This window comes from Plecotus auritus, assembly GCF_963455305.1.
Source record: "Plecotus auritus genome assembly, chromosome: 4".
Taxonomy (NCBI): Eukaryota; Metazoa; Chordata; class Mammalia; order Chiroptera; family Vespertilionidae; genus Plecotus; species Plecotus auritus.
The window spans coordinates 148,156,493-148,179,663 of record NC_137775.1 but is presented as its reverse complement, the minus strand read 5'-3'; the positions used below and the strand labels follow the sequence as shown (position 1 = coordinate 148,179,663).

The window sequence follows — 23,171 nt, the reverse complement described above, 5'->3', positions numbered from 1 at the left end:
CTCAATTTTGAAAATGAAATGAATTTTAATATACACTGCTTTATAGTTATTCAAAGTGTGTGGGACACCCTATATATATCATTCATATATATATGAATAATAAAATGGCAATAAATACATATCTATCAACAATTGAATCTAAAAACAAACAAGTAGAACTTAGACTCAAAATATACAGAGAACATTTTGATGGTTGCTAGATGGGAGGGGGGGGTTGCAGGGATCAGTTACAAAGATGAAGGGAGCAAGAAGTACTAATTGTTACTGAATAGGCATAAGGATGTAAAGTACAGCATAGAGAATATCCTATGTAATAAAGAGGTAATATGCAAATTGACCATCACTCCAACACACAAGATGGCCACCCCCATGTGGTCAAAGATGGTTGCCCCCATGTGGACACAAGATGGCTGCCACAAGATGGCCAGCAGGGGAGGGCAGTTGTGGGTGATCAGACTAGCAGGGGAGGGCAGTTGGGAGGGACCAGGCCTGCAAGGGAGGGCAATTGGGGGCAATCAGGCCTGCAGGGGAAGACAGGGGGGACCCAGGCCTGCAGGGGAAGGCATTTAGGGGTGACCAGGCCTGCAGGGGAGGGCAGTTGGGGGGGGACCAGGCCTGCAGGGGAGGGCAGTTGGGGGGGGACCAGGCCTGCAGGGGAGGGCACTTGTGGGGGATGAGGCCTGCAGGGAAGGGCAGTTGGGGGGGACCAGGCCCGCAGGGGAGGGCAGTTAGAGGTGACCAGGCCTGCAGGGGAGGGCAGTTAGGGGCGACCAGGTTGGCAAGGGAGGGAAGTTAGGGGTGACCAGGCCAGCAGAGGAGGGCAATTGGGCCAGCAGGGGAGCAGTTAGGTGTCGGTCAGGCTGGCAGAGGAGTGGTTAGGGGATGATCAGGCTGGCAGGCAGAAGCAGTTAGGGGCAATCAGGCAGGCAGGCAGGTGAGCAGTTGGGAGCCAGCAGTCCCGGATTATGAGAGGGATGTCTGACTGCCCGCTTAGGCCCGGGCCTAAACGGGCACTTGGACATCCCTCGAGGGTCCCAGATTGGAGAGGGTACAGGCTGGGCTGAGGGACACACAACCCCTCGTGCACGAATTTCGTGCACCGGGCCTCTAGCAGTAATATTTTAATAACTACGTATGGTGTCAGATGAGTGAGACTTATCTGCATGATCACTTATTTAATGTCTAATCATGGGTGTACACCGGAAACTAATACAACATTGTATGTCAACTGTAACTGAAAAATTTAAAAATGGTAATCCTATATAATAAAAAAGTAATATGCAAATTAACCATCACTCCACTACACCCACAAGCCAATCAGGAGCGAATATGCAAATAAACCCAACCAAGATGGCTACGGCCACAGAGAGCAGGAGGGAGGCTTGGGTTTCCCCGGCAATGCAGGAAGCCAAGCTTTCCGCCTGCCCTTGCTGGCCTAGGCCTCCACTCAAGGCTACAAAGTTTCAATGATAGAAGATACATAAAACCAGACAGAAATGGCGGTAGCCACTGAGCAGGAAAAGCAGGAGGCTAGGGTTGCCCCCGGCGATAGAGGAAGCCAAGCTTTCCGCACACCCTGGCCGGCCCAGGCCTCCGCTTAAGGCTACAAAGTTTCAATTATAGAAGATACATAAATCCCAATAGAAATGGCTGCTGCCACGGAGCAAGCAGAAGGCTTGGCTCCACTCTAGGCTACAAAGTTTCAATTATAGAAGATAAATAAATCCCAGATACCAGGGCCTTCGCTTGGGTCGCCGGGGGGTGTGGCTGGCCTGCAAACCACCACAGGCCCCTCACCCAGGCCGCCCCACGCCCCAAGGGAACCCCCACCCTGATCTGGGACACCCTTCAGGGCAAACCAACTGGCCCCCACCCATGCACCAGGCCTCTATCCTATCTAATAAAAGAGTAATATGCTGATTGACCATCACTCCAACACACAAGATGGCTGCCCCCATGTGGTCAAAGATCATGCCCCCATGTGGACACAAGATGGCCAGCAAGGGAGGACAGTTGGGAGGGACCAGGCCTGCAAGGGAGGGCAGTTGTGGGCGATCAGGCCAGCAGGGGAGGACAGTTGGGAGGGACCAGGCCTGTAAGGGAGGGCAGTTGTGGGCGATCAAGCCTGCAGGGGAGGGCAGTTAGGGGTGACCAAGCCGGCAGAGGAGGGAAGTTGGGGGCGACCAGACCTGCAGGGAAAGGCAGTTGGGAGGGACCCAGGCCTGCAGGGGAGGGCAGTTAGGGGTGACCAGGCCTGCAGGGGAGGGCAGTTGAGGGGGACCAGGCCTGCAGGGGAGGGCAATTAGGGGTGACCAGACCTGCAGGGGAGGGCAGTTGGGGGGGAACCAGGCCTGCAGGGGAGGGCAGTTGCGGGGGACCCAGGCCTGCAGGGGAGAGCAGTTGGGGGGGGACCAAGCCTGCTGGGGAGGGCAGTTAGGGGCAAACAGGCTGGCAGGGGAGTGGTTAGGGCAGCCGTGGGCAAACTACGGCCCACAGGCCGGATCCTGCCCGTTCGGCTCTTCTATCCGGCCCGCGGAACCGAAAGAGCGGAGGGTTCTCTTGCTCTCCCCTCCGCTCCTTTACTTTGAATTTATATTAGTTCACACAAACACTCCATCCATGCTTTTGTTCCGGCCCTCTGGTCCAGTTTAAGAACCCATTGTGGCCCTCGAGTCAAAAAGTTTGCCCACCCCTGGGTTAGGGGGTGATCAGGCTGGAAGGCAGAAGCGGTTAGGGGCAATCAGGAAGGCAGGCAGAAGCAGTTAGGGGCAATCAGGAAGGTAGGCAGGCAAGCAGTTGGGAACCAGCAGTCCTGGATTGTAAAAGGGATGTCCGACTGCCCGTTTATTAACTACGGGCAGTCGGACATCCCTTGAGGGGTCCCAGATTGGAGAGGGTGCAGGCTGGGCTGAGGGACACCACCCTCCCCCCCCCCCCACCCCCCCACTCCCGTACACGAATTTCGTGCACCTGACCTCTAGTAAATACATAACATTTTAAAATACAAGTATAATGTAACCCTGGGAAATGGTAATAGAAAATACCCATGCCTACATTGTTTCCCTTTCCTAACAGTCTCCAAGCATCCTAAAGTTGATTGCCTCTTCCCAGCCCATGGACAAGCGCAGTAAAACACAGAGTATGTTTTCACTGTACTGTTCCGCAGTCTCAGAAGAACAAAATGTTTCTCAACTACCCAATCCTGACTCTTCTATTTAACTACAGTTTATTTCTGGACAGTGAAACCGGTTCTATCATAAACAGCCTGAATAGAAAAGGAGTCCGTTTCAAAGGTGTTCACAGAATTTGTTCCACCCTACCTAATCCTCCCCTCCTTTTCCTTCCTCCTTGGCCCCGGGAAGCTGTATCAGAAAAATGTCGCTTAAGGACCCCTGCCACCCAAACCACAGTTTTAGAAATTGGAAGTCAGCACTTGGGAGCCCGAAGCACCGGTCGAAAAGTCTGTCTTCCTCTAATTCCATCACCAATTAGAAAGCAAAGATTGCCAATCCTCGCATTCGCGCCGCCCGGGGCCACCGCAGGGACCCGCACCCTGGGCGGGAGTTTGAAGTCCAAACGGAGCGGGCCCAGCTGCGCGCGGGGTGGGGCGCGCGCCCTTCCCTCCCCCGCGCGGCGTCTGACGTCGGCCGCGTCGGCGCCCACGGGCAGCGCGCGGAGCCGGCGGCCGCAGGCGGGGTAAGGCCGAGCGGGAACCGGGGGCCGTGGTCCTCCAGGCAGCGTGGGCGCCAGGCCGACGGGGCGCGGGGTCGCGGCGGTTGGGCCTGGGGTGCTGGCCCTGCCTCCGGTCCGTCGATCCAGCGCCCGGGGCGCGTTCGCCGAGCGCAGGTCCCCAGCGCGGGCCGTGGTGGAGGCTGGCGTTAGGCAGGTGTCGCCGCGAAGGTGGAGGAAAAACACCTCTAGTGGGCCTGGCGGGCCGCCTGGCACGCGATTCCCGGCCCCCCTTAACCCTTCGCTTCCCTCCCGCCCGGGGCTAACACCGGCCGCCTCCGGTTAGGGGAGGGGCGAAAGCATTGAGCCCTGGAGACCGTTCACCCCATTTTCGTGGAAAGGCAGCAAAGTAAAATGAGTGCTTCTCTATTTAGGTGTGAAGAGAAAAAATGACCCTCCAGTGGACGGCAGTTGCAACCTTTCTTTATGCTGAAATAGGACTCATTTTGCTCTTCTGTCTACCTTTTATTCCTCCTCAGAGGTAGGAAACCTCTACCTTGTTACAATAATAAATATATGAGTAGCCCCCTTAGGCTGTTTAGTGTGATACGGAAACATTTTTTCTTAAGATTTAAAAGTTTTGAGTGCTGATTATATAAAAGGTGTACTTCAAAATAAACTCTAAATGAACAAATTATAAATATATAATGACAATATTAAAATACCACTATATGAAACTTTTTGTTAAACGTACAATGAATTAACTTTCTCACCTCCCTTCTAAAAGGAAAAGGGTAAGTCCTTTGGTTCCTGTTGATGACAGATATACTAAAAGGTTATATTTTTAACACCTGTCTTGTCACCGGGTTCCACCTTTGTTTTATTGCACAGAATTGGAAGAGTGAACTGAATGAAGGCAGATGCGTAAAAGGTGTCTCACGCGGATGCGCAAGTGACCCACTGGGGCAGTCAAATGACAACGGAGAAACTTGAGCCAATAAATGATTCTTAGTTTTGGCCTATGTAACCAATTAGTAGTTTCCTTAATGCTTAATTGTAATTTCACTACTTTTTCCCACACACACAGAATTGACGAGTATATGTTAAAAGTGCTGGTTATGAAAAGTATCCGAGCCATACGTTAGCGTTAGTTCCTTAGGAAAGGACCTTCGAGGTCTTCAGGTACTGACTGTTTTCATTGAAGCATTGCCTCACTTTACCCTGTGATAATCCATTTGTTGGGAGTTTAGTTTTAGATCCAGAAACTTGCTAGTATGAATGGTGAAATATGCTTGTAATAAAAATGTTACAACACATTTGCTCGTACTCATGGCATAAAAGAAAATCTTGCATAAATGAAATCCTAGAGATGACCCACTGGAGTTTTTAGTAAGATCCCATGACTGGGAGAGACATAAGCAAGTTTTTACCTTGGCTCAGGGCTCAGGTAGTCTTTCACAACTCTTACCTGGATTTCTACTCATTTCAGTCTTTGCCAGTAATACCATCACTTTTTTCTTATTAAAGAAAAGAGGTTGAATCATACTGTAGGAAAAGGCCTTCGGGATAATTGTATCCAACTCAGTTATCTATAAGGAAGGTGGTCTAGCTGATCCATGGAAGATTCCAGACAAAAATCTAGCTTTCAGACTAGTGCTCTTTCCATCCTCCCTACCTGTCATCGCCTTGATTATATTTCTTTCTTTCTGTTTTTAATAAAGTTTTATTGATTTCAGAGAGGAAGGGAGAGAAAGAGAGATAGAAACATCAATGATGAAAGAGAATCATTGATCAGCTGCCTCCTGCATGCCCCGTATAGGGGATCGAGCCTGCAACCCAGGCATGTGCCCTGGCTGGGAATGGAACTGTGACCTTCTGGGTCATAGGTCGATGCTCAACCACTGAACCATGCAGGCCCGGCTTGATTTGGTTTCTAATCCTCAGTAACACCCTGTTGACCTTTTTTGCTAATACTAGCAAAGACTTGCAAAAAAATTTTTTTGTCAGTGTATCTTTTCTCCATCAAAATGACCATAAATTATGGATCTTTTTCTTCATGCAAAGTATAATTTTTCCCCATCCTGATCAAGTAGCTATTTGATAGATGTGTGTATATATGCACACATTACATAAACATACCCTCTTATACATGAGAAAATATGGTATATTTGTGCACATACCATTTATAATATGTCCTTATTGTATGTATCTCCATCTTTTTATCTTTTATGTGTATTACCATAATCTCTTTTTAAAGATTTTTATTGACTTTTAGAGAGAGGGAGAGAGAGAGAGAAACAGTGATGTGAGAGTGACACATCATTGGCTGCCTCCTGCCTGTGCCCTTACCAGGAATCTAACCGGCAACCGCTTGGTGTATGGGACGATGCCCAACCAACTGAGCCACACTGTCCAGGGCTCACCATAATCTTCAAAGGCTTCAATCTTTATTTCATTTGGCTCTCTATTCTTTTCTCATATAACCCACTAGTTAGACATATACTCAAAGGTCAGAGTGCTTGGGGTTATATCCCAACTCTGCAAGTTATTCCATGATCTCGGGCAAGTGATTTACCATCTCTAGTCAGTTTCCCCATTTGTAAAATGGAGGTAATACTGGTATCCACCTTATATAGTGGTTGTGGTCATAAAATTAGCTAAAACATGTAAAAATGCTTAGAACCATACTATAGCAAGGACTCAATCTATGGTAGCTATTATTAACTGTTCCTTGAATTCAGTGTTAATATAAACTGCTAGTTGTTCCCTGTAGGAGGTGTTTTTTGTGTTTCCTTTTAACACTGGCCCTTGAAATGTGAATTTACATTTGGACCTTGACTAAGGTATTGCCACTTATGTTCTCCTTCTAAAAATATAAAGTCTTTATCATATAAAATTTAAATAGCATCCTTGGAATTGAAAGCACAGAGACAAAAAAAAAAAAAAAACACTTTAATTTATATCAGTCTTCCTCTCCCCACCATCTTGTGACGACGTGGGGGCGCCCATCTTGTGACTATGTGGGGGCGGCCATCTTGTGGCCATCTTGTGACGATGTGGGGGCGGCCATCTTGTGACAACATGGGGTGGCCGTCTTGTGATGCGAGTGTGTGAGGGTCAATTTGCATATTACCTCTTGATTATATAGGATTTTTACACTTTGCTATGTGTATGTAATACCTCAATGATTATTGAAATTTCTGGTAAAAGTAGGGAAAGTCTTTTACTTGGGATAAATGTTATATTGTACTCTATAAAAATAGTTTAAAAAATAAATAGTTTAGAGAGTTGGACCCCTCACACCTCAAATGTTGCTAATTGTTGGACCAATATTTGTTATTTCTGAGTTATTACCCTGATCAGGGAAAAGATACAAAGTGGTAGCTTCTATCAGCAATATAACATTTTACTATAATAATTTCTTTTTGAGATTTTAATCATGTGTCTTGCCTTTAAGTTATTTTCACTGTATAATATTTAAGCTACCAGACAGAAAATAATCAAATGTCAGGTTATTATTAAATTTGGAAGAAGTTCTTTATTTCATGAGATGTTCTTATGAATTAATAATGCTCTGATATGACATAAAAATAAAATTCTGTTATTCTTTTTACTTACTACATAATTTACTTACTACAAAATGTCAAATCAGTATTCAGAAAATATTTAAAAACATTCTTTTGATATTTTTTTATATCTAATGTAATTGTATTGCTTTACAGATGGCAGAAGATTTTTTCATTTACTGTCTGGGGTAAAATTGCAACTTTTTGGAACAAGGCTTTTCTTTCTATTATAGTCCTATTGATTGTTCTGTTTCTAGGTAAGTACTATTCCTCCTTTGAATATGCTTTCTCTATTTTTTATTAATGAATTCATTGTTTTTTAATTAATTAAGAGTGTTGCTATTGATACACAGTTGACTTTGTATAGTATATTGATAACATAATAGGGCAGATATTGATATTTGTATATAGACAGTTAATAGATATTACTATTATATATGCAGAAGCATAAATTTCAACAGAGTACAGTGGTTCTTGGCCTCTTTTAAGTTGTTTGAAGATTTAAGTATACCAATGTATAGCCCACTTTTCAGAGATACCAGCTATACAACCCTTTCTAACTGTGGTGTCCTAGGCACCAGGGGCTTAGCTGTCAGGGAGGCATAGAGGAATAGAATCATTAGGCCCTCAAAAGAAGTCTTAGATACAGATTGTGAATCTTGATTGGATCCTGGTTAAAAAACAACTAAACACAGACATTTGGGGACTACTGCAAAAATTTGAATATGGACTGATTGTTAGAGAATATTGGGGAATTTTTGTTAACCTTATTGTGATACCAGTGTTGTTATATAGCATAAGTCAGTAACCTATAGTCTGCAGAACAAATGCCAATTTTGGAAATTAAAGTTTTAGTGGAATATAACTGTGCCCATTTGTTGTCTATGCATGTTTCCATAGACAACTACAGAGTGCAGTAGTTGCAGCAGACACAGCATATGGCCAAAAGCATTCACTATCTGCCCCTTTACAGAAGTTTACCAACACCTGTTATAGGAATACTAGAGGCCCAATACACGAAGATTCGTGCAAGAATGGGCCTTCCTTCCCCTGGCTGTTGGCACCGCCTTCGCTCTGGCCGGAGCCGCCTTTTTGCTCTGGTCCAGAGCCGCCTTTCCGCTCCGGCCCGGAGCTGCCTTTCCGCCTTCCCACACTGCCCAGAGGCCCGGAGCGACTGGGGTGGTGCAGAACGCCTGTGTTGTCGCCATGGCCCAGCCGCTTGGCACCTGTGTATGCAAATTAACCCACCATCTTTGTTGGGTTAATTTGCATACTCACTCCTGATTGGCTGTGAGCGTCGCAAAGGTACGGTCGATTAGCATCTTACTCTTTTATTAGTGTAGATGTCCTTATTTATAGAAGCTATATGCTAAAATATTACAAGTGTCAGGATATTTTCAACTTAATTTCAAATGGTTAAAAAATTAAGACAGATAAAGCAAATATTGGAAAAAGCAATTATTGAATCTAGGTGGTGGAAATATGGGTGTTTATTATACCAGTTTTTCAGCATGTTTGAAATTTTCATGATAACAGGTATCTTAGATATTACATATAAACCCTTAAGATTCTTGTCAAACCAGAAATTCCATGAGTGTAAATAATTATATTTTGTAGAAGAAGTAGCTGAGCTTAGAGGATTAAGTAACTTGCCTGACCACCCAGCTACTTCTTGGCACTTCGGCTTTTTTAAAAAAATGTATTGACTAATTAGAGAGAGAGAGAGAAATCGATTTGTTGTTCCACTTATTTATGCATTCATTGGTTGCTTCTTACATGTGCCCTGACCAGGGATCAAACCCACAATCTTAGCTTATTGGGATGATGCTCTAACCAGGGCTGGCACTTCAGCTTTTAATACACACTGCAGAGTATGTTTTCCCTCAGAATTCCCAAAGAGTGTTGTGTTTCAGGTTAAGTTTTACAAGGGCCAACCTGGGACCATAACCACCATGTATGCCACTATTTTGTGAGAAAGTATTTCCTACATGCCATAACACCTATCTCTGAAATGGAATCCTTTTAATAAACCTGGGACCAAAGGAGAGGGTATGACTAGGTAATTGTATCAGGGTGTGAATGGATTTCTGCCTCATTCAGAATGTCAGTATTTGTCTCATGGTACATTATTGTTAATGTTACCGATTTAATCTCCAGAGTAACACTAAATGAGTAAACAATGAGGAAAACAGGTCCCACATTGCCACCAGCTAACTAAATGTCCTTTGAAATGGCATTTCCTCTGAATTTGGTTTATCTATTTGCAACATAAAGGGAGAGAAGAAGATTGTCTCTGCAGCTTTTACTAGCTCTACAGTATTTTGAGATCTAACTCTAAAATTATCACAAGAATTTCTACTGAGAACTGCCACATACCTGTATAAGGAAGGGGAGCTTTAGTCATGGTTCTTTTGGTTGCTTTTATCAGAAACCAATTTGAACTCACTTGAGCAAGAAGGGGGAATTGATAATAAAATATGGGGTTGTTTCACAGCAAGCCAGGGAAGGGAGGAAGCCAAATTCCAAGTAGGAACTGGTAGGTACTGAAGTGTCCTTGTTTTGTCCCTGCCCTTCTCCCTGGGTCTGCTTCATTTTTCCTCATCTCCACAGACTATTCCCAAAGCAGGAAATGGCCACCACATAACTGCCAAGTGTTACCACTTGGCAGGCGTTTCTGAATCCCAAATCATGACTGTTGGCTGTAGCTCACATCTGTGGGCAGAGTGAGAAATTCCCAGAGAATAAGGAAACCATGGATGGCAAAGGCAGGCAGATAGGGACTTACTTTTAAGCCTCGGTGTTTACATCTGATAAAAGGGTAATAACATTTACTTCCCTGAAGGGTTGGAAGGTTTAAATGAGGTAACATAAGTAAAGTACATCATCCAGTGTTCTTGTCACTAGAATGACAGTGGGGTAAATAATGCAAAACTAGTTACTCAAGCTTAATTTATATTTTACTTTGGAATTTATTTCATTTTTCTTGTTGCTTGTCTTCAGTAAGGTAATCATTACAAGATGTTTATTTATATTCCTAGAGCCAATACCAACTCAAAAGTGTATGTGCATCTGTGTGTGTTTCGCAGTTGAGAATAGGCAGAAGGGAAGCAAAAAACCCAGGAGTATGTTTAGTGTCAGTAGAAATTCATCCCAGGAATTTGCAAGTTTCCACGAGTGACCCAAAAAAGACTATCTCCACATGGTTTATAGAAAATTGACTATACACCACAACCTCACCTTATTGTGGCCCCCATTCTACTTTTCAGACATAGTCTCCTAGTTATTATACAGGTGATTCATTCTATGGGTGGGTTTATATGACCATTCACATTTATAAACTTCTTTGACTTTATTCGTTAATTTTCAGCATTTCTGTGTAATGAATCCAGGAGTATTATTTCCATTTAATTTTGAAGAAAGATGAATCACAAGCATAATGGCCCTTGAAGTACTATTTGGTTCCTCTGGCCTGCTCAGAATAATTCATAAATACTATTTTGTTTGTGTTTTTAGTTATATTGTAGTGGTTAGAATGCTCTTACTATATTATTGAGGCAATCTGAGAAATGACAAAAGGGAAATAAAAATTAAAACCAAGGAAATTTTTTAAAGATAATTTAAAACTACCTTATATACTTATATGCAAACATATGGAAAACGTAAATAAAATGGGTAATTTCGCAGAAAAATATAATTTACCAAAAGAATCCTAATAGATCTAGAAAGTTTCAGATCAGTTTTCATAGAATTATAGGAAGTTATAAAAAAGCTACCCCCTGCCAAAACCGGTTTGGCTCAGTGGATAGAGCGACAGCCTGCGGACTGAAAGGTCCCAGGTTCAATTCCGGTCAAGGGCATGTAACTTGGTTGCGGGCACATCCCCAGTGGGAGGTGTGCAAGAGGCAGCTGATGGATGTTTCTCTCTCATTGATGTTTCTGACTATCTATCCCTCTTCCTTCCTCTCTGTAAAAAATCAATAAAATATATTAAAAAAAAAAAAAAAGCTACCCCCTCCCAGCCAGTGTAGCTCAGTGGTTGAGCATCGGTTGACCCATGAACAAGGATGTCATGGTTTGATTCCCGGTCAGAGCACATACCAGGGTTTCAGGCTCTATCCCCAGTAGGGACATGCAGGAGGCAGCACATGGATGTTTCTCTCTCATTGATATTTCTATCTCTCCCTCTCCCTTCCTCTCTCTCTAAAAGTCAATAAAAACATTAAAAAAAGAAATGTTAAACATTAAAAAATAAAACCTGATGACTTCACACACAAAAACTATTGGAACTAATAAATGAATTCAGTAAAATTGCCAGAAACAACATCAATATGCAGAAATTTACATTTCTATGCACTAATAACGAACTATCAGAGAAATTAAGGAAACCTCTTTTATGCCAAGCTGGTGTGACTCAGTGGGTTAGAGCCTCATCCCAGGCACTAGAAGGTCTCGGGTTTGATTCCTGGTCAGGGAATGTACCTGGGTTGCAGAAGGCAGCCAATTGATATCTCTCTCTCCCCTTCCTTTCCCTTCCCCCTCTGCCTTCCTCCCTCCCACCCCCCCCCCCCCCCCCGTCTCCCTTCCTCCCTTCCATTCTCTCTGAAATCAATTGGGGGGTGGGGGGTGGAGGAGAAATATCCTTGAGTGAGAATAAAGAAAAAAAGAAAATCATTTATAATTGCATCAAAGAGAAAATACCTGAAAATAAATTTAACAAAAAAGATGGAAGACCTGTACACTGAAAACTATAAAACATTGATGAAAAAAAAAGAATAAATTAATGAAAAGATTCCATGCTCATAGGTTGTAAAATTAATATTATTAAATGTTCATACTACCCAAGATAATTTTCAGATTCAGTACAATCTCTACCAAAATCCCAATGGCATTTTTTACAGAAATGGGACAAACAATCCTAAAATTTGTGTGGAACTACAAAAGACCCCAAATAGCCAAACCAATCTTGAGAAAGAACAAAGCTGGAGCCATCATGGCCCTGGCTGGATAGCTCTGTTGGTTAGACCATCATCCTGGTATTCCAAGGTTGTGGGTTCAATCCCTCATCAGGACATATACAAGAATGCATAAATAAGTGGAATAATAAATCAATGTTTCTCTTTCTCTCTCTCTCAAATAAATAAAAAATAAATTAAAAAGCATTATGCTCCCTGATTTCAAACTATATTACAAAGCTATAGTAATAAAACATTATAGTATTGACATAAAAACAGACACATAGATCAATGAAACAGAACAGAGAGCCCAAAAATAAACCCACACATATATGTTCAATTAATTTATGACAAAAGAGCCAAGAATATGTAATGGGGAAAGGCCAATCTCTTCAATAAATGATGTTGGGGAAATTAATTTAATGTACACCTGAAACTAATACAAAATAATATTAAATGTAACCTGTAATTGAAAAATAAAATTTTAAAAATTAACTCAATATGTGTTAAAGACTTGGACTTGAGACCTAAGACCATAAAAGTCTTAGAAGAAAGAATAGGTGGTAAGTGTCTTGGCAATGATTTTTTGGATTTGACACCAAGAGCAAAGGCAACAAAAGCGAAAATCAACAAGTGGGACTACATGAAACTAAAAAGCTTCTGCACAGCAAAGGAAACTATCAACAAAATGACAGATATCATAAAATGCTAGTACAGTAAGAGAGTAGGATTGTCTCAGAATTGATTGTAGGGGGATATGACCTATATGTTATTGTCAATAGAATAAAATTTAGTGAACCATTAGGGATAGAAAGAATAAAGGATAATAGGTTTCAGTGTAGCTAGAGATGAGAGATGGTACAATGATGATGAGTCCTAGATGAATAATAAAAAACAAAAATGCTGTTACATTCAAGGTTTACCACTAGTATCCACGTACAGATCATCTGTTTTGAGCATGGTACCCTCCCCAAGTATGTAGAGGAAAAGACAAAACAGCCCCTACCTAAAGTCCATCATTTAAAAGTTAGGTTAGTTATTCTAAAACTGCTTCCCAGTTTAATTATAATTTTATATTCCTTTATTTTTTAATATGTTTTATTGAATTTTTTTCTTTTTTTTTTAGAGAGAGAGAGGAAGGGAGAGGGAGAGAAACATAGATTGGTGGCAGCCTCCTGCACACCTCCTACTGGGGATCGAGCCTGCAACCCAGGCATGTGCCCTGACTGGGAATCGCACTAGTGATCTCTCAGTGTATGGGATGACACTCAACCAACTGAGTCACAGCAGCAAAGGTTAATTTTATATTGTTAAAAGTAATGTTTTCTCTGTCTCTCTAATAGATGCTGTGAGAGAAGTAAGGAAATACTCTTCTACTGCTGTCATTGAAAAGAGCTCACCCAGCAAACCTGGTGCCCATGAACATACCCAGATGAAACTCTTTAGGTCTCAAAGAAATCTTTACATTTCTGGATTTTCATTATTTTTTTGGCTGTAAGTAAAAAAGAACACACACATACAATTTAAAAGCATAATTTATGTTTCTCATTTTTTAACCAACACTATAGATTTTTTCTATAATATTTAGTATACTAACATCTTCATAAAAGAATTCAAACTATATACCCAAATAAATAACAAGCAATATGTAGTTATAGCTTGTAGGTTTGAAAGGTTAATAAGCCCTGCATGATCTGGCCCCTCTCCTCTCTGGAGCCTTGTCTCATACTGTTCTCTGACATGTACACCACATTCCTCCCACACTGACCTCCAGTGTTCATTCATTCATTCTTGCAAGGAATATTTATTGAGTTACTAATACTGTCCCCAGCTCCTTCCTACTTCAGGGTCTTCACGCCTGTTTTTCCTTTTTCTCTTCCCTCTTTCCCTGACTAACTTTGCATCCTTCAGTCTCTTTCTGAAGGAAGCCACTGTGACCATCACTTCCCCCAAAGTAAGTAGGTCTCCTCTTGCACACTCCCATAGACTGTATATAAACTTTTTTTTTGAGTATCATTCATTCTTGTCATTTTAACTCTTGCCTCTCCAAATAGAACCTAAACTTTTGAGAGCAGGGATTTTGTCTCGGTTCTTGCTATGTCCCCAGGGCCTAAAACAGTGTTTAACACTTAGCAGTTCCTGAGGAAGTGTCTGTTGAATGAATAATTGAAGATATTAGTTACTACTTCTAACAATGGGAGTTACCCATAAATGTGAATGAGCAGTTTGGGTGCATGACCAGTCTCATACAGTGCTCTTTAAATAGCAAATTTTGAACTCGGGTGGGGAGTCGGGGGAAGGACTTCTTACTGGCCCTGCCACACTGTCTGAAATGCTGTTTCTGCCCCTCCTGGCTAGAGGCCTCTACAAAGAAAATTATTAAATTAGTAAGTACCATTGAACCTATATTCCAAATGCTAGTCTTCTATCAAAAATTCTAAATGAATGAGACACAGGCGTGTTTTGACTGGAAGACTTGGAATTTTTTTTTAAATACTAGTATGTCCTCTCTAACCATCATCTCTCTCCACCACCATACCTAAATTTGACCAAGACTATGTATTTTAACATTTTTATTTTCATTTTCTTAGAGTATTGAGACGTCTGGTTACCCTTATTACTCAGCTGGCAAATGAACTGTCAAACAAAGGAGTACTTAAAAATCAAGCAGAAAGTACTAACGAGGATGCCAGAAAATTAATGAAAGAGAATGAAAAACTAAAACAGGTATTTAAGTTTTCTTTTTAAAAATTTGTATAAGTGTTAATATTCCCAAGGGGTGGTATATTGTTTTTTAAAAAGAGCATTTGCTTGCCCTGGCCGGTGTTTCCCAGTAGTTAGAGCATTGCCTGCGGACTGAAGGGTCCCAGGTTCGATTCCGGTCAAGGGCACATGCCTGGGTTGCGGGCTCAATCCCCAGTAGGGGGCATGCAGGAGGCAGCCAATCAGTGATTCTCTCTCATCATTGATGTTTCTATCTCTCTCTCCCTCTCCTTTCCTCTCCAAAATCAATAAAAATGTATTCTTTTTTTTTTTTAAAGAACCATTTAGATGGGAAGGGAGAACATCTCCATGTCCAGGGCCCCTGAACACTCCCTCTGAGGCCAAAGAGCTTGTGGGGTGGGGGATGTGGCGGGAGAAAAAGAAGAACAAATGGAAAAAAGGAAAGATACAAAATTACTTTGGGCATTTTTTTTTTCTTAAGTTTAAAATTTAGAACTCAGATCTCATACACAAGTGGTTTTCAGTTCAGATTAAGCCCCATGTTTTGCTAATTCTGCTTTTCAGTAAAAAGAATCAGTGGAACCAATCAGATGCAAAACAGATTTTCTCAAAGAAAGCATTCCTAAAATAATACAATAAGATTATTTCCTTATTGTAGATTAATGAAATGCAAACAATCAGTTATATGTTAGACCAAGTTGTAGTTATGTAAAAAGTCTAACAGTAGAGAATTCAAATCCTTATCCAAGTCCTAAAGCCTAGCCTCTTGTAGAAAGAACTATAAGCACCACCTTTCATCAAATCTAAATGAGTTAGGTATTTCAGAGTACAATATAAAGCTTTCTAAAACCTATTAAGCCAAAACTCATTTCAGAAAATTCTGCTTGGTGCTGCAGTACCATGGTCACCTACTCAAAACCCTCTTTTACATTTGTTGATGTCTACCTTATTTCACTACAACAGAAAGGTATATATTTTTTAAGTTTTTTTTATTGGTTTTTTTGGAGAGAGAGAGAGCGGTGTGAGAGTAAAATATCAATTGGTTGCCTCCTGCACACACCCCAACTAGGCACTGAATCCAAAACCTAGGTTTGTGCCCTGACTGGGAAGCAAACTCACAACCTTTTGGTGTATGGGAAGACACTCCAACCAATTGAGCCATACCAACCAGGGTCAAAAAGGTATTTTTATAGAAATAGAATTAAAAAATGTTTCTTAGATTGTACTCAGCATCTTTTAAGGAAACTTTTAGAGAATAAGCATCAATTTATTTTTTACTCTGTTTTGTTCTTTTTTAAAAGGCATTGATTCACAGATGTCATGTAAATTTCCGTTTGTAGTAAATATAGGTCTGGAAAGTCAAGCTGTTGATATTTCTGAATATAAAAGCAAGCTATCAGTTATTTTTGCCTTTTTGGAACTGTTTCAGCCACAGAATGGGCCTCATTTTGTACCTTAATATTATTTGCTTCATTTTCTATCATTTGATCTTATTTCCCAGTGGTAAAAAGAAAACAAAATCCTCAAAGCTTTAATTAATATGAAGGCTAACCTCACAGTACACAGCCTTGTCTTTGTAGTCTAACCATGTGCCTATCTTGATTTAACATTATGCTCATCATGTCAGATGGATGAGTTGTAACTACTACTATTATTCTTTAGTTATTTTCTTCCTACTCTTCAGCTCTAAGGAAATGTAAATTGTTTTTATAAAGTTTTGGTACTATTATTTTTCTTTTATACATCATAATTAATGTACTTAAATTAGTCTTGTCCTTCAAAGAAAGCATCTTCCTCAAAACATTTTTGGAATTGTTTTCAGACCCAGTTACTATTGCAAGGCAGTTTTATTTTATGACTACTGATTCTTTGATCCCCCACAATTTCTTTCTTTTGTTGTTTTTCTTCCTTTTGGTTCCACGCTGTCCTGGTTCCTGCATATCTCTGACCCAATCAGTGGTCTTAGATCATTAGAGATACACAGGTATGCTGGGCTAAAATCAGTACATAGTGGAGAGAAAGTCTGTGAGCTGGACATAAACTCTGTCAGTGTCCAAAGTGCATCTAAGTGACCAACAAAGGCCTTAGGTCAGAATGTCAAAGATGACTTTTATTTCAAGATATTTCCTTCATGCAGGTTTTTAAATACTAGTTAACGAAGGATAAAATTGCTAAAACACCTCTTCATTCTCTATCAGAGACACGTTACCTAATGGAAAGTATATTACCCTGGGATCCAAGAGACTTAGGTACTAGTCCCAACTCTACCAATAATGAGCATTGTTACTTAGGGCAAGTCACCTCATGTGTGTGGGCCTCAAGGTCATAAATAATAGCTAACAGGTGCCAGTTATCGCTTCATATGCTTCACAGTGAGGTATTAACTCTTAATTTGAGCAGTAACCCCATGAGGTTGATACTGTTATTATGTGCATTTTATACATGAAGTGGAGGCACAAAAATGTTAAGTGACTTGCACAAAAATCATTCCACTAAGTGATAAAACTAAGAATCCACTCTTAACCACGTTGTTTTGTCCCTTCGCTTGTATGCTAGCCTATTATGACTTGCAGATTGTGCCTGAGACCCTTTTGTGTTCTGATATTCAGTTAATTAAATGAAATTATTATGAAAGACCAATTAATTTTTAATTGCCTCAAGTAACAACAGTGATGGAGCTTTACTTCTGACTAGTTTTTTTTTTCCAGTCCCTTACCAAGATGGGATAAGGTATGTAGGACAGTGAACACATACATTATTGTAGCTGGTAGCTGTTGAATTTCATATTTCAATTTCTCCAGCATCAAGTCACACATAATAAATTTGGACAAGTTTACAGGTGCAGTAATGAAAGCTTATTTACAAGACCAGCACAAATCCAACTTTTCCAAGTAAATGGCATAATAATTTAAGCAGTCAGTGTAGTAAACATTCCTACAACTCCATGGTTCCCTTCCAATTACTGGAGACTCTGTGACCTAAAAGCAGTGAAGCAACAACAAGGATTGTTTAGAATTTTAATATGGGCAGCAAATTCATAGAGATTTGAAGAAAAAATTTTTGGTCTTATTTTTGCTCTTTAATTTTAAAAAAAAATTTTTAATTTTGAAAGTAAAAGTCTTCTTCAGTTGTAGTGTGTATTTCAGTCTTCTTATCTCCTAAAAACAATTTCCTGGGCTTATATAATATACTTAGTAGAGCTTTAATTCCTCATGAGCTGCCTAATCTCTCTTATAACACAAAAGTACTGTATTTGATCTTGTGCTACAATATGCTCTTGTCTCATCCTTTTCACTAAATTGAAGTTACCTGAGAGCAGGGATCATATTTCTTTCACATTTTTATCCTTTATAGCCCTACTATTGTAAAAATTTGCATGTAGTCAGTGCTAAGTAGAACATTTTGTTTGTTGAATATATCAGCTTACATTAGAAAAGGAGCTATCTGCAATAGAAATTCTTTTCTATGTCAGTCTGTTTCAAATTGTCCTTTGTTGCTTTTTCACCTATGGACACTGTCAGTATCAGGTTGCTGCACTTTAATCAAATAATCCATGACATTGTGTACATATTTTATTTTTCAAATATTAATTTCTCCTCTTGGTAACTTAAATTTCTTAAAATTTCTTTACAATGTCAACTTCTTAGTGAGTCTATTAACAATGGTAGTTTCCATCCAGACATACAGATCATGAAATTTTTACTCCATTATGTTTTATTTTATTTATTTTTTAAGGTTTTTAAATTTTTTATATTTATCTTTATTGTTGAGAGTATTACAGATGTTCTCCATTTTCCCCCCATTGTCCCCTTCTACCTGGTTCTCACCCCACCCCAGGCCTTCACACAATTATGTTTTTATTTTAGTCAAATATTTTACCGTACTATTCAGATTTTAATTTTTCTTGCCTAGAAAGGATAGGCTATAAACATAAAATAAACATTTTAAAAGCCAGAATAGATTTTAAAATATGAAGAGCATCATAAAGGATTAACTGAATAAAATTAATTTGGAGACTGGTCAATGAAAATTAGATAGAATTTTCCAAGCATAGAGATGGCCTTTTCATTTTCTACTTACCCACATCCCCCTGACAACATTATATTCTCCTCTTACAAATCCACCTTTATAAAAATAGTCTGAGCCTGGGGTGTGGGGCAAGGTGGGCTAGAAGGGGCCAATGGGGGGAAAAAGGGAGACATATGTAATACTTACAACAATAAAGATTTTTTGAAAATAGTCTGAGTAGACAGCTCTGTAACTGGAATATAATGATCTCCCAATTAATAGCCGAACCTGTGTTTTTTTAAACTTAGATTTTCATTACATTTAATTGATAAAAAGATATGCACATTATTTACCTAAATACTTTTGAAAATATAATTTTAATCATAGTCCAACCAGAACCTTTTATTTTCATTTCAGAGATTTTAACCATTGTAAGGAGAAATTTATTTGTGTTTGCCAAATGTTAAGTTTATATTAGCAGAATTCCATTGTAGAAAATTATAAAATACTAAAAAGACAAAGAATAAAATAAAGATCAATAATTTTAAATACATTACTCAGACAATTTCCTGGAAGAATGTCTGGCTATTGCAATCTAAGCTCATTTCTATAACTCTCTTTTCTGATAGCTCTTGAAAAGCTGTAACAAGGAAAAGGAACACGTTTTGGAAGCAGAAAATAAAAAACTGGTAGAGGACAAGGAAAAACTGAAAACTGAATTAAAGAAAACTTCAGATGGTAACTTTGTGTGCATGTGCCAAAGTAGAAAGAGCATGGTATTTTATGCTGTTATACTTCACTGTTTTTCCTAAAACAAATCTAATGGCTAAATAGTTCTTCTGACTGAAATACCACGAGCGACCTATTTATAAATTCTGCTCAAATATGAAGATAAAACATTGTTTCAGCCAAGAGAAACATGCTGTGTTATACAGAAAAACATGTAGGTGTTTCAGATCTGTGTTGTAAATACAGATGTTCTTACCTTAGCAAAAGAGCTATGTTCCTAAAAAGTTGCTTGTAAACACATTATTGGAAAATAAATCACATTCTTCCATCATAGTGCATTGCTCCTTTAAAAGAAGTGATCACAGGTGGACAGTTTTGGTTATAAGAAAGTATATTGCTGCCCTGGTTCCGGGTGGCTCAGTTGGTTGGAGTGTCATCCTGTACACCAAAAAGTTGCGGGTTTGATTCTTGGTCAGGGCACATACCCAGGTTGCAGTTTGATCCTAGTCCGGGCATTGTACAAGAAGCAACTGATCAGTGTTTCTCACATTGATGTTTCTCTCACTCTAAAAATTAATAAAAACATATCCTCGGGTGAGGATTAAAAAAATGTTTTTAAAGAAAGTATATTGCTAATCTCAAGCCCTAATATTTCCTACCTGCCAGATAAAAGGAAAGCATTCCTTGAAAAAGATGGGTTAGCATAGAGTAAGAAAAATTGGGATGTCAGCTGAGAATTTGAATGTTTCATTTCAAAATACATTGCAATGAGGACTTGGGTAGAGCATCCTAACTTCATTTTCCTGAAGGCAGCTATATCTTTTACATTTTTTTGTCTTTTTTTTTTTTAAATATATTTTATTGATATTTTACAGAGAGGAAGGGAGAGGGATAGAGAGCTAGAAACATCGATGAGAGAGAAACATCGATCAGCTGCCTCCTGCACACCTCCCACTGGGGATGTGCCCGCAACCAAGGTACATGCCCTTGACCGGAATCGAACCCGGGACCCTTCAGTCCGCAGGCCGACGCTCTATCCACTGAGCCAAACTGGTTTCGGCAATTTTTTTGTCTTTTAGTAAATATGTTTTTATTGATTTTAGAGAGGAAGGGAGAGGTAGAGATAGAAACATCGATGCATCGACATGGACCAACTGCCTCTTGCATGACCCCTGCTGGGGATTGAGCCTGCAATCCAAGCATGTGCCCTGACTGGAAATCGAACCTGCGACCTCTTGGTGCATGGGTCAATGCTCAACCACTGAGCCACATGGCTGGGGCCATTTTTTGTTGTTGTTGTTGTTGTTTTTTAATAGTTCCAATAGTATTTTCTTCTTTTTAGTCAAACAAATTATTATTGCCTGCAACCACATAGCACAGAAAACTGGATACCCCAAGTCCAATGTCATACCAGGAAATTCTGTTTAAAAGTTTGTGGCTTGATCCCAGTGAACATTTCTGCACGAAACAGTTATTCCTTGATGTTGTCCAGGCACTGGGGAACCTCTCAGTCAGTGAGAGTTAAAGTAATGATCAATGTATAGACCTTCTCCAATTTTAAGTTTATTCCATTACTTTATGTTGGCGATAAATTGGAAAATGTTCAGTGACTGAATCAAGGACCTACTTTATGCCATTTGTAAATTTAGATTTTTAAAATAGGCCTCAGGTCCTAACCGGTTTGGCTCAGTGGATAGAGCGCCAGCCTGCTGACTGAAGGTTCCCAGGTTCGATTTCAGTCAGGGCATGTACCTTGGTTGCGGGCACATCCCCAGTAGTGGGTATGCAGGAGGCAGCTGATCGATGTTTCTTTCTCATCAATGTTTCTAACTCTCTATCCCTCTCCCTTTTTCTCTGTAAAAAAAAAAAATCAATAAAATAGGTCTTAGTATAATAGAAGTTCTCTGTAATATAACTTGCAAATTGATTATGCATTTACCTTCTTTGGGTAGAGTTTTCTTCATCAAGATATTTTGTGGTTTTTTAAATATATATATATGTATTTTTTTTTTTTCAGAGAGGGAGAGAGAGATAGAAACATCAGTGATGAGAGAGAATCATCAATTGGCTGCCTCCTGCATGCCCCCTACTGGGATCAAGCCCACAACCTGGGCATGTGCCCTGACCAGGAATTGAACTGTGACCTCCGGGTCAATCACTGAGCCATACCGGCTGGGCCTTTGAATTTGAGATGGAAAAATCTAAAGGTAAAAGCTAATTCCGTTAAAAAAAAAATCAATAGGATATTTAATACAATATTAAAAATTTAATCACTTTTCTACTTCTTATTTAAAGTTAAGAACGTAAATCAGAAAATTCTTTAGAGGCAGTAAGTTAAAAAATAAGTTACTCCTCTGGTCAAGGTGGTGTAATATATGGTAGGGATAGTGTAGGCCTAATTTCAAAATCTTGTCATAGTTGGTACTGTTGGTTCTTCTGCAATTCCAAAAGATTTGGAACATGATCAAGAAGTTTTAATATTTGTATAAAAATAAATTTAATAATCACCTACCCTCTACGTTATACATTTCAGAACAGAAACCATGTTGTTTTTTAACCCAACACAAAATATTGGTGCTAATCCTTCTGAAGAATACAAAGGACTATTTTCAAAATATCTTTTATTAGTTAAAAAAATTATTTTAAAATCTTGCTTTCTTTTTTCACATCTGCCAACAATCCTTTTTCTTATGTTGTTAGCAGGATAGTATAAAAATAAAAGACAGGAATAGGTTGCGTGCCCTGCTACCCCTCTCAACCCTGAGCTTAACTTCACAAGTCTGAGATGTAACTCTCTAAACTCAATATTATTTTAGGTTAACATAAAGAAACACAATATTTCTTTAAGAGACATTTCAGATGTTTGGAGAAAATTAACTCTGGCAATATAGGCATTGTGTTTATAATCTGATAACAGGAGATTCCAGCTCCTGTGTTTGAAGTGTAGACTGCACAGCTATTTTCAATGTGAATCAGTGTTGAGGTAAAAACAGATTTTACCTGTTTGAGTTCCTGCAAGGTGTGTAGTATTTTATGAATACATTTTATTTACCCAAAGTTATTATTTTAGATAACATTACTAATGACCTTGAGAAGATCAAAGTTTCATTTCTAAAGGAGTTAAATCCTTGGCTATGTTCTCTTGACCTAAACCAGTCAAATTTATTAAGGCAGGAATTAAGAAATTACATAAACAAATAGTACAAGATTTGGATGAACTTAGAAGCACCATTCTTTGGATGTAGTAGCATTCAGAAATATTCACTGATTTCTAAAGATTGAGGATATAAAGGCTGGCAGTGCTTAACAAATGTTTCAGAAAGTTCTTTTATACTTGACAAGTGAGTAGGAAAGTAATGTGGTTTATTTTTTTTTAAATATATGTTTATTGATTTCAGAGAGGAAGGGAGAGGAAGAAAGATAGAAACATCAGTGATGAGAGAGAATCATCAATCGGCTCTCTCCTGCATGCCCCCTACTGGGGATCAAGCCTGCAACCCTGGCATACGCTCTGACCAGGAAT

General features: G+C 39.8%; 1 protein-coding gene across 2 annotated transcripts in view; it reads left to right on the top strand.

Annotated features, from left to right (window-relative positions):
* Positions 1–3,610: 3,610 nt before the first annotated feature.
* The window catches only part of LOC308246051 (B-cell receptor-associated protein 29-like), a 43,009-nt gene continuing 23,448 nt past the window's right edge, over positions 3,611–23,171 (top strand). Inside the window, exons 1-6 of one of the 2 annotated variants that reach the window (XM_080663920.1) lie at positions 3,611–3,696; positions 4,104–4,210; positions 7,392–7,492; positions 13,531–13,681; positions 14,779–14,914; positions 19,549–19,657. In XM_080663920.1, coding sequence (XP_080520046.1) covers positions 4,119–4,210; positions 7,392–7,492; positions 13,531–13,681; positions 14,779–14,914; positions 19,549–19,657 — 589 coding nt within the window. In that variant the 5' untranslated portion in view covers positions 3,611–3,696; positions 4,104–4,118. Of the gene's footprint in view, positions 3,883–4,103; positions 4,211–7,391; positions 7,493–13,530; positions 13,682–14,778; positions 14,915–19,548; positions 19,658–23,171 lie in introns of both variants that reach the window. The other variant, XM_080663921.1, reaches the window with a different exon arrangement.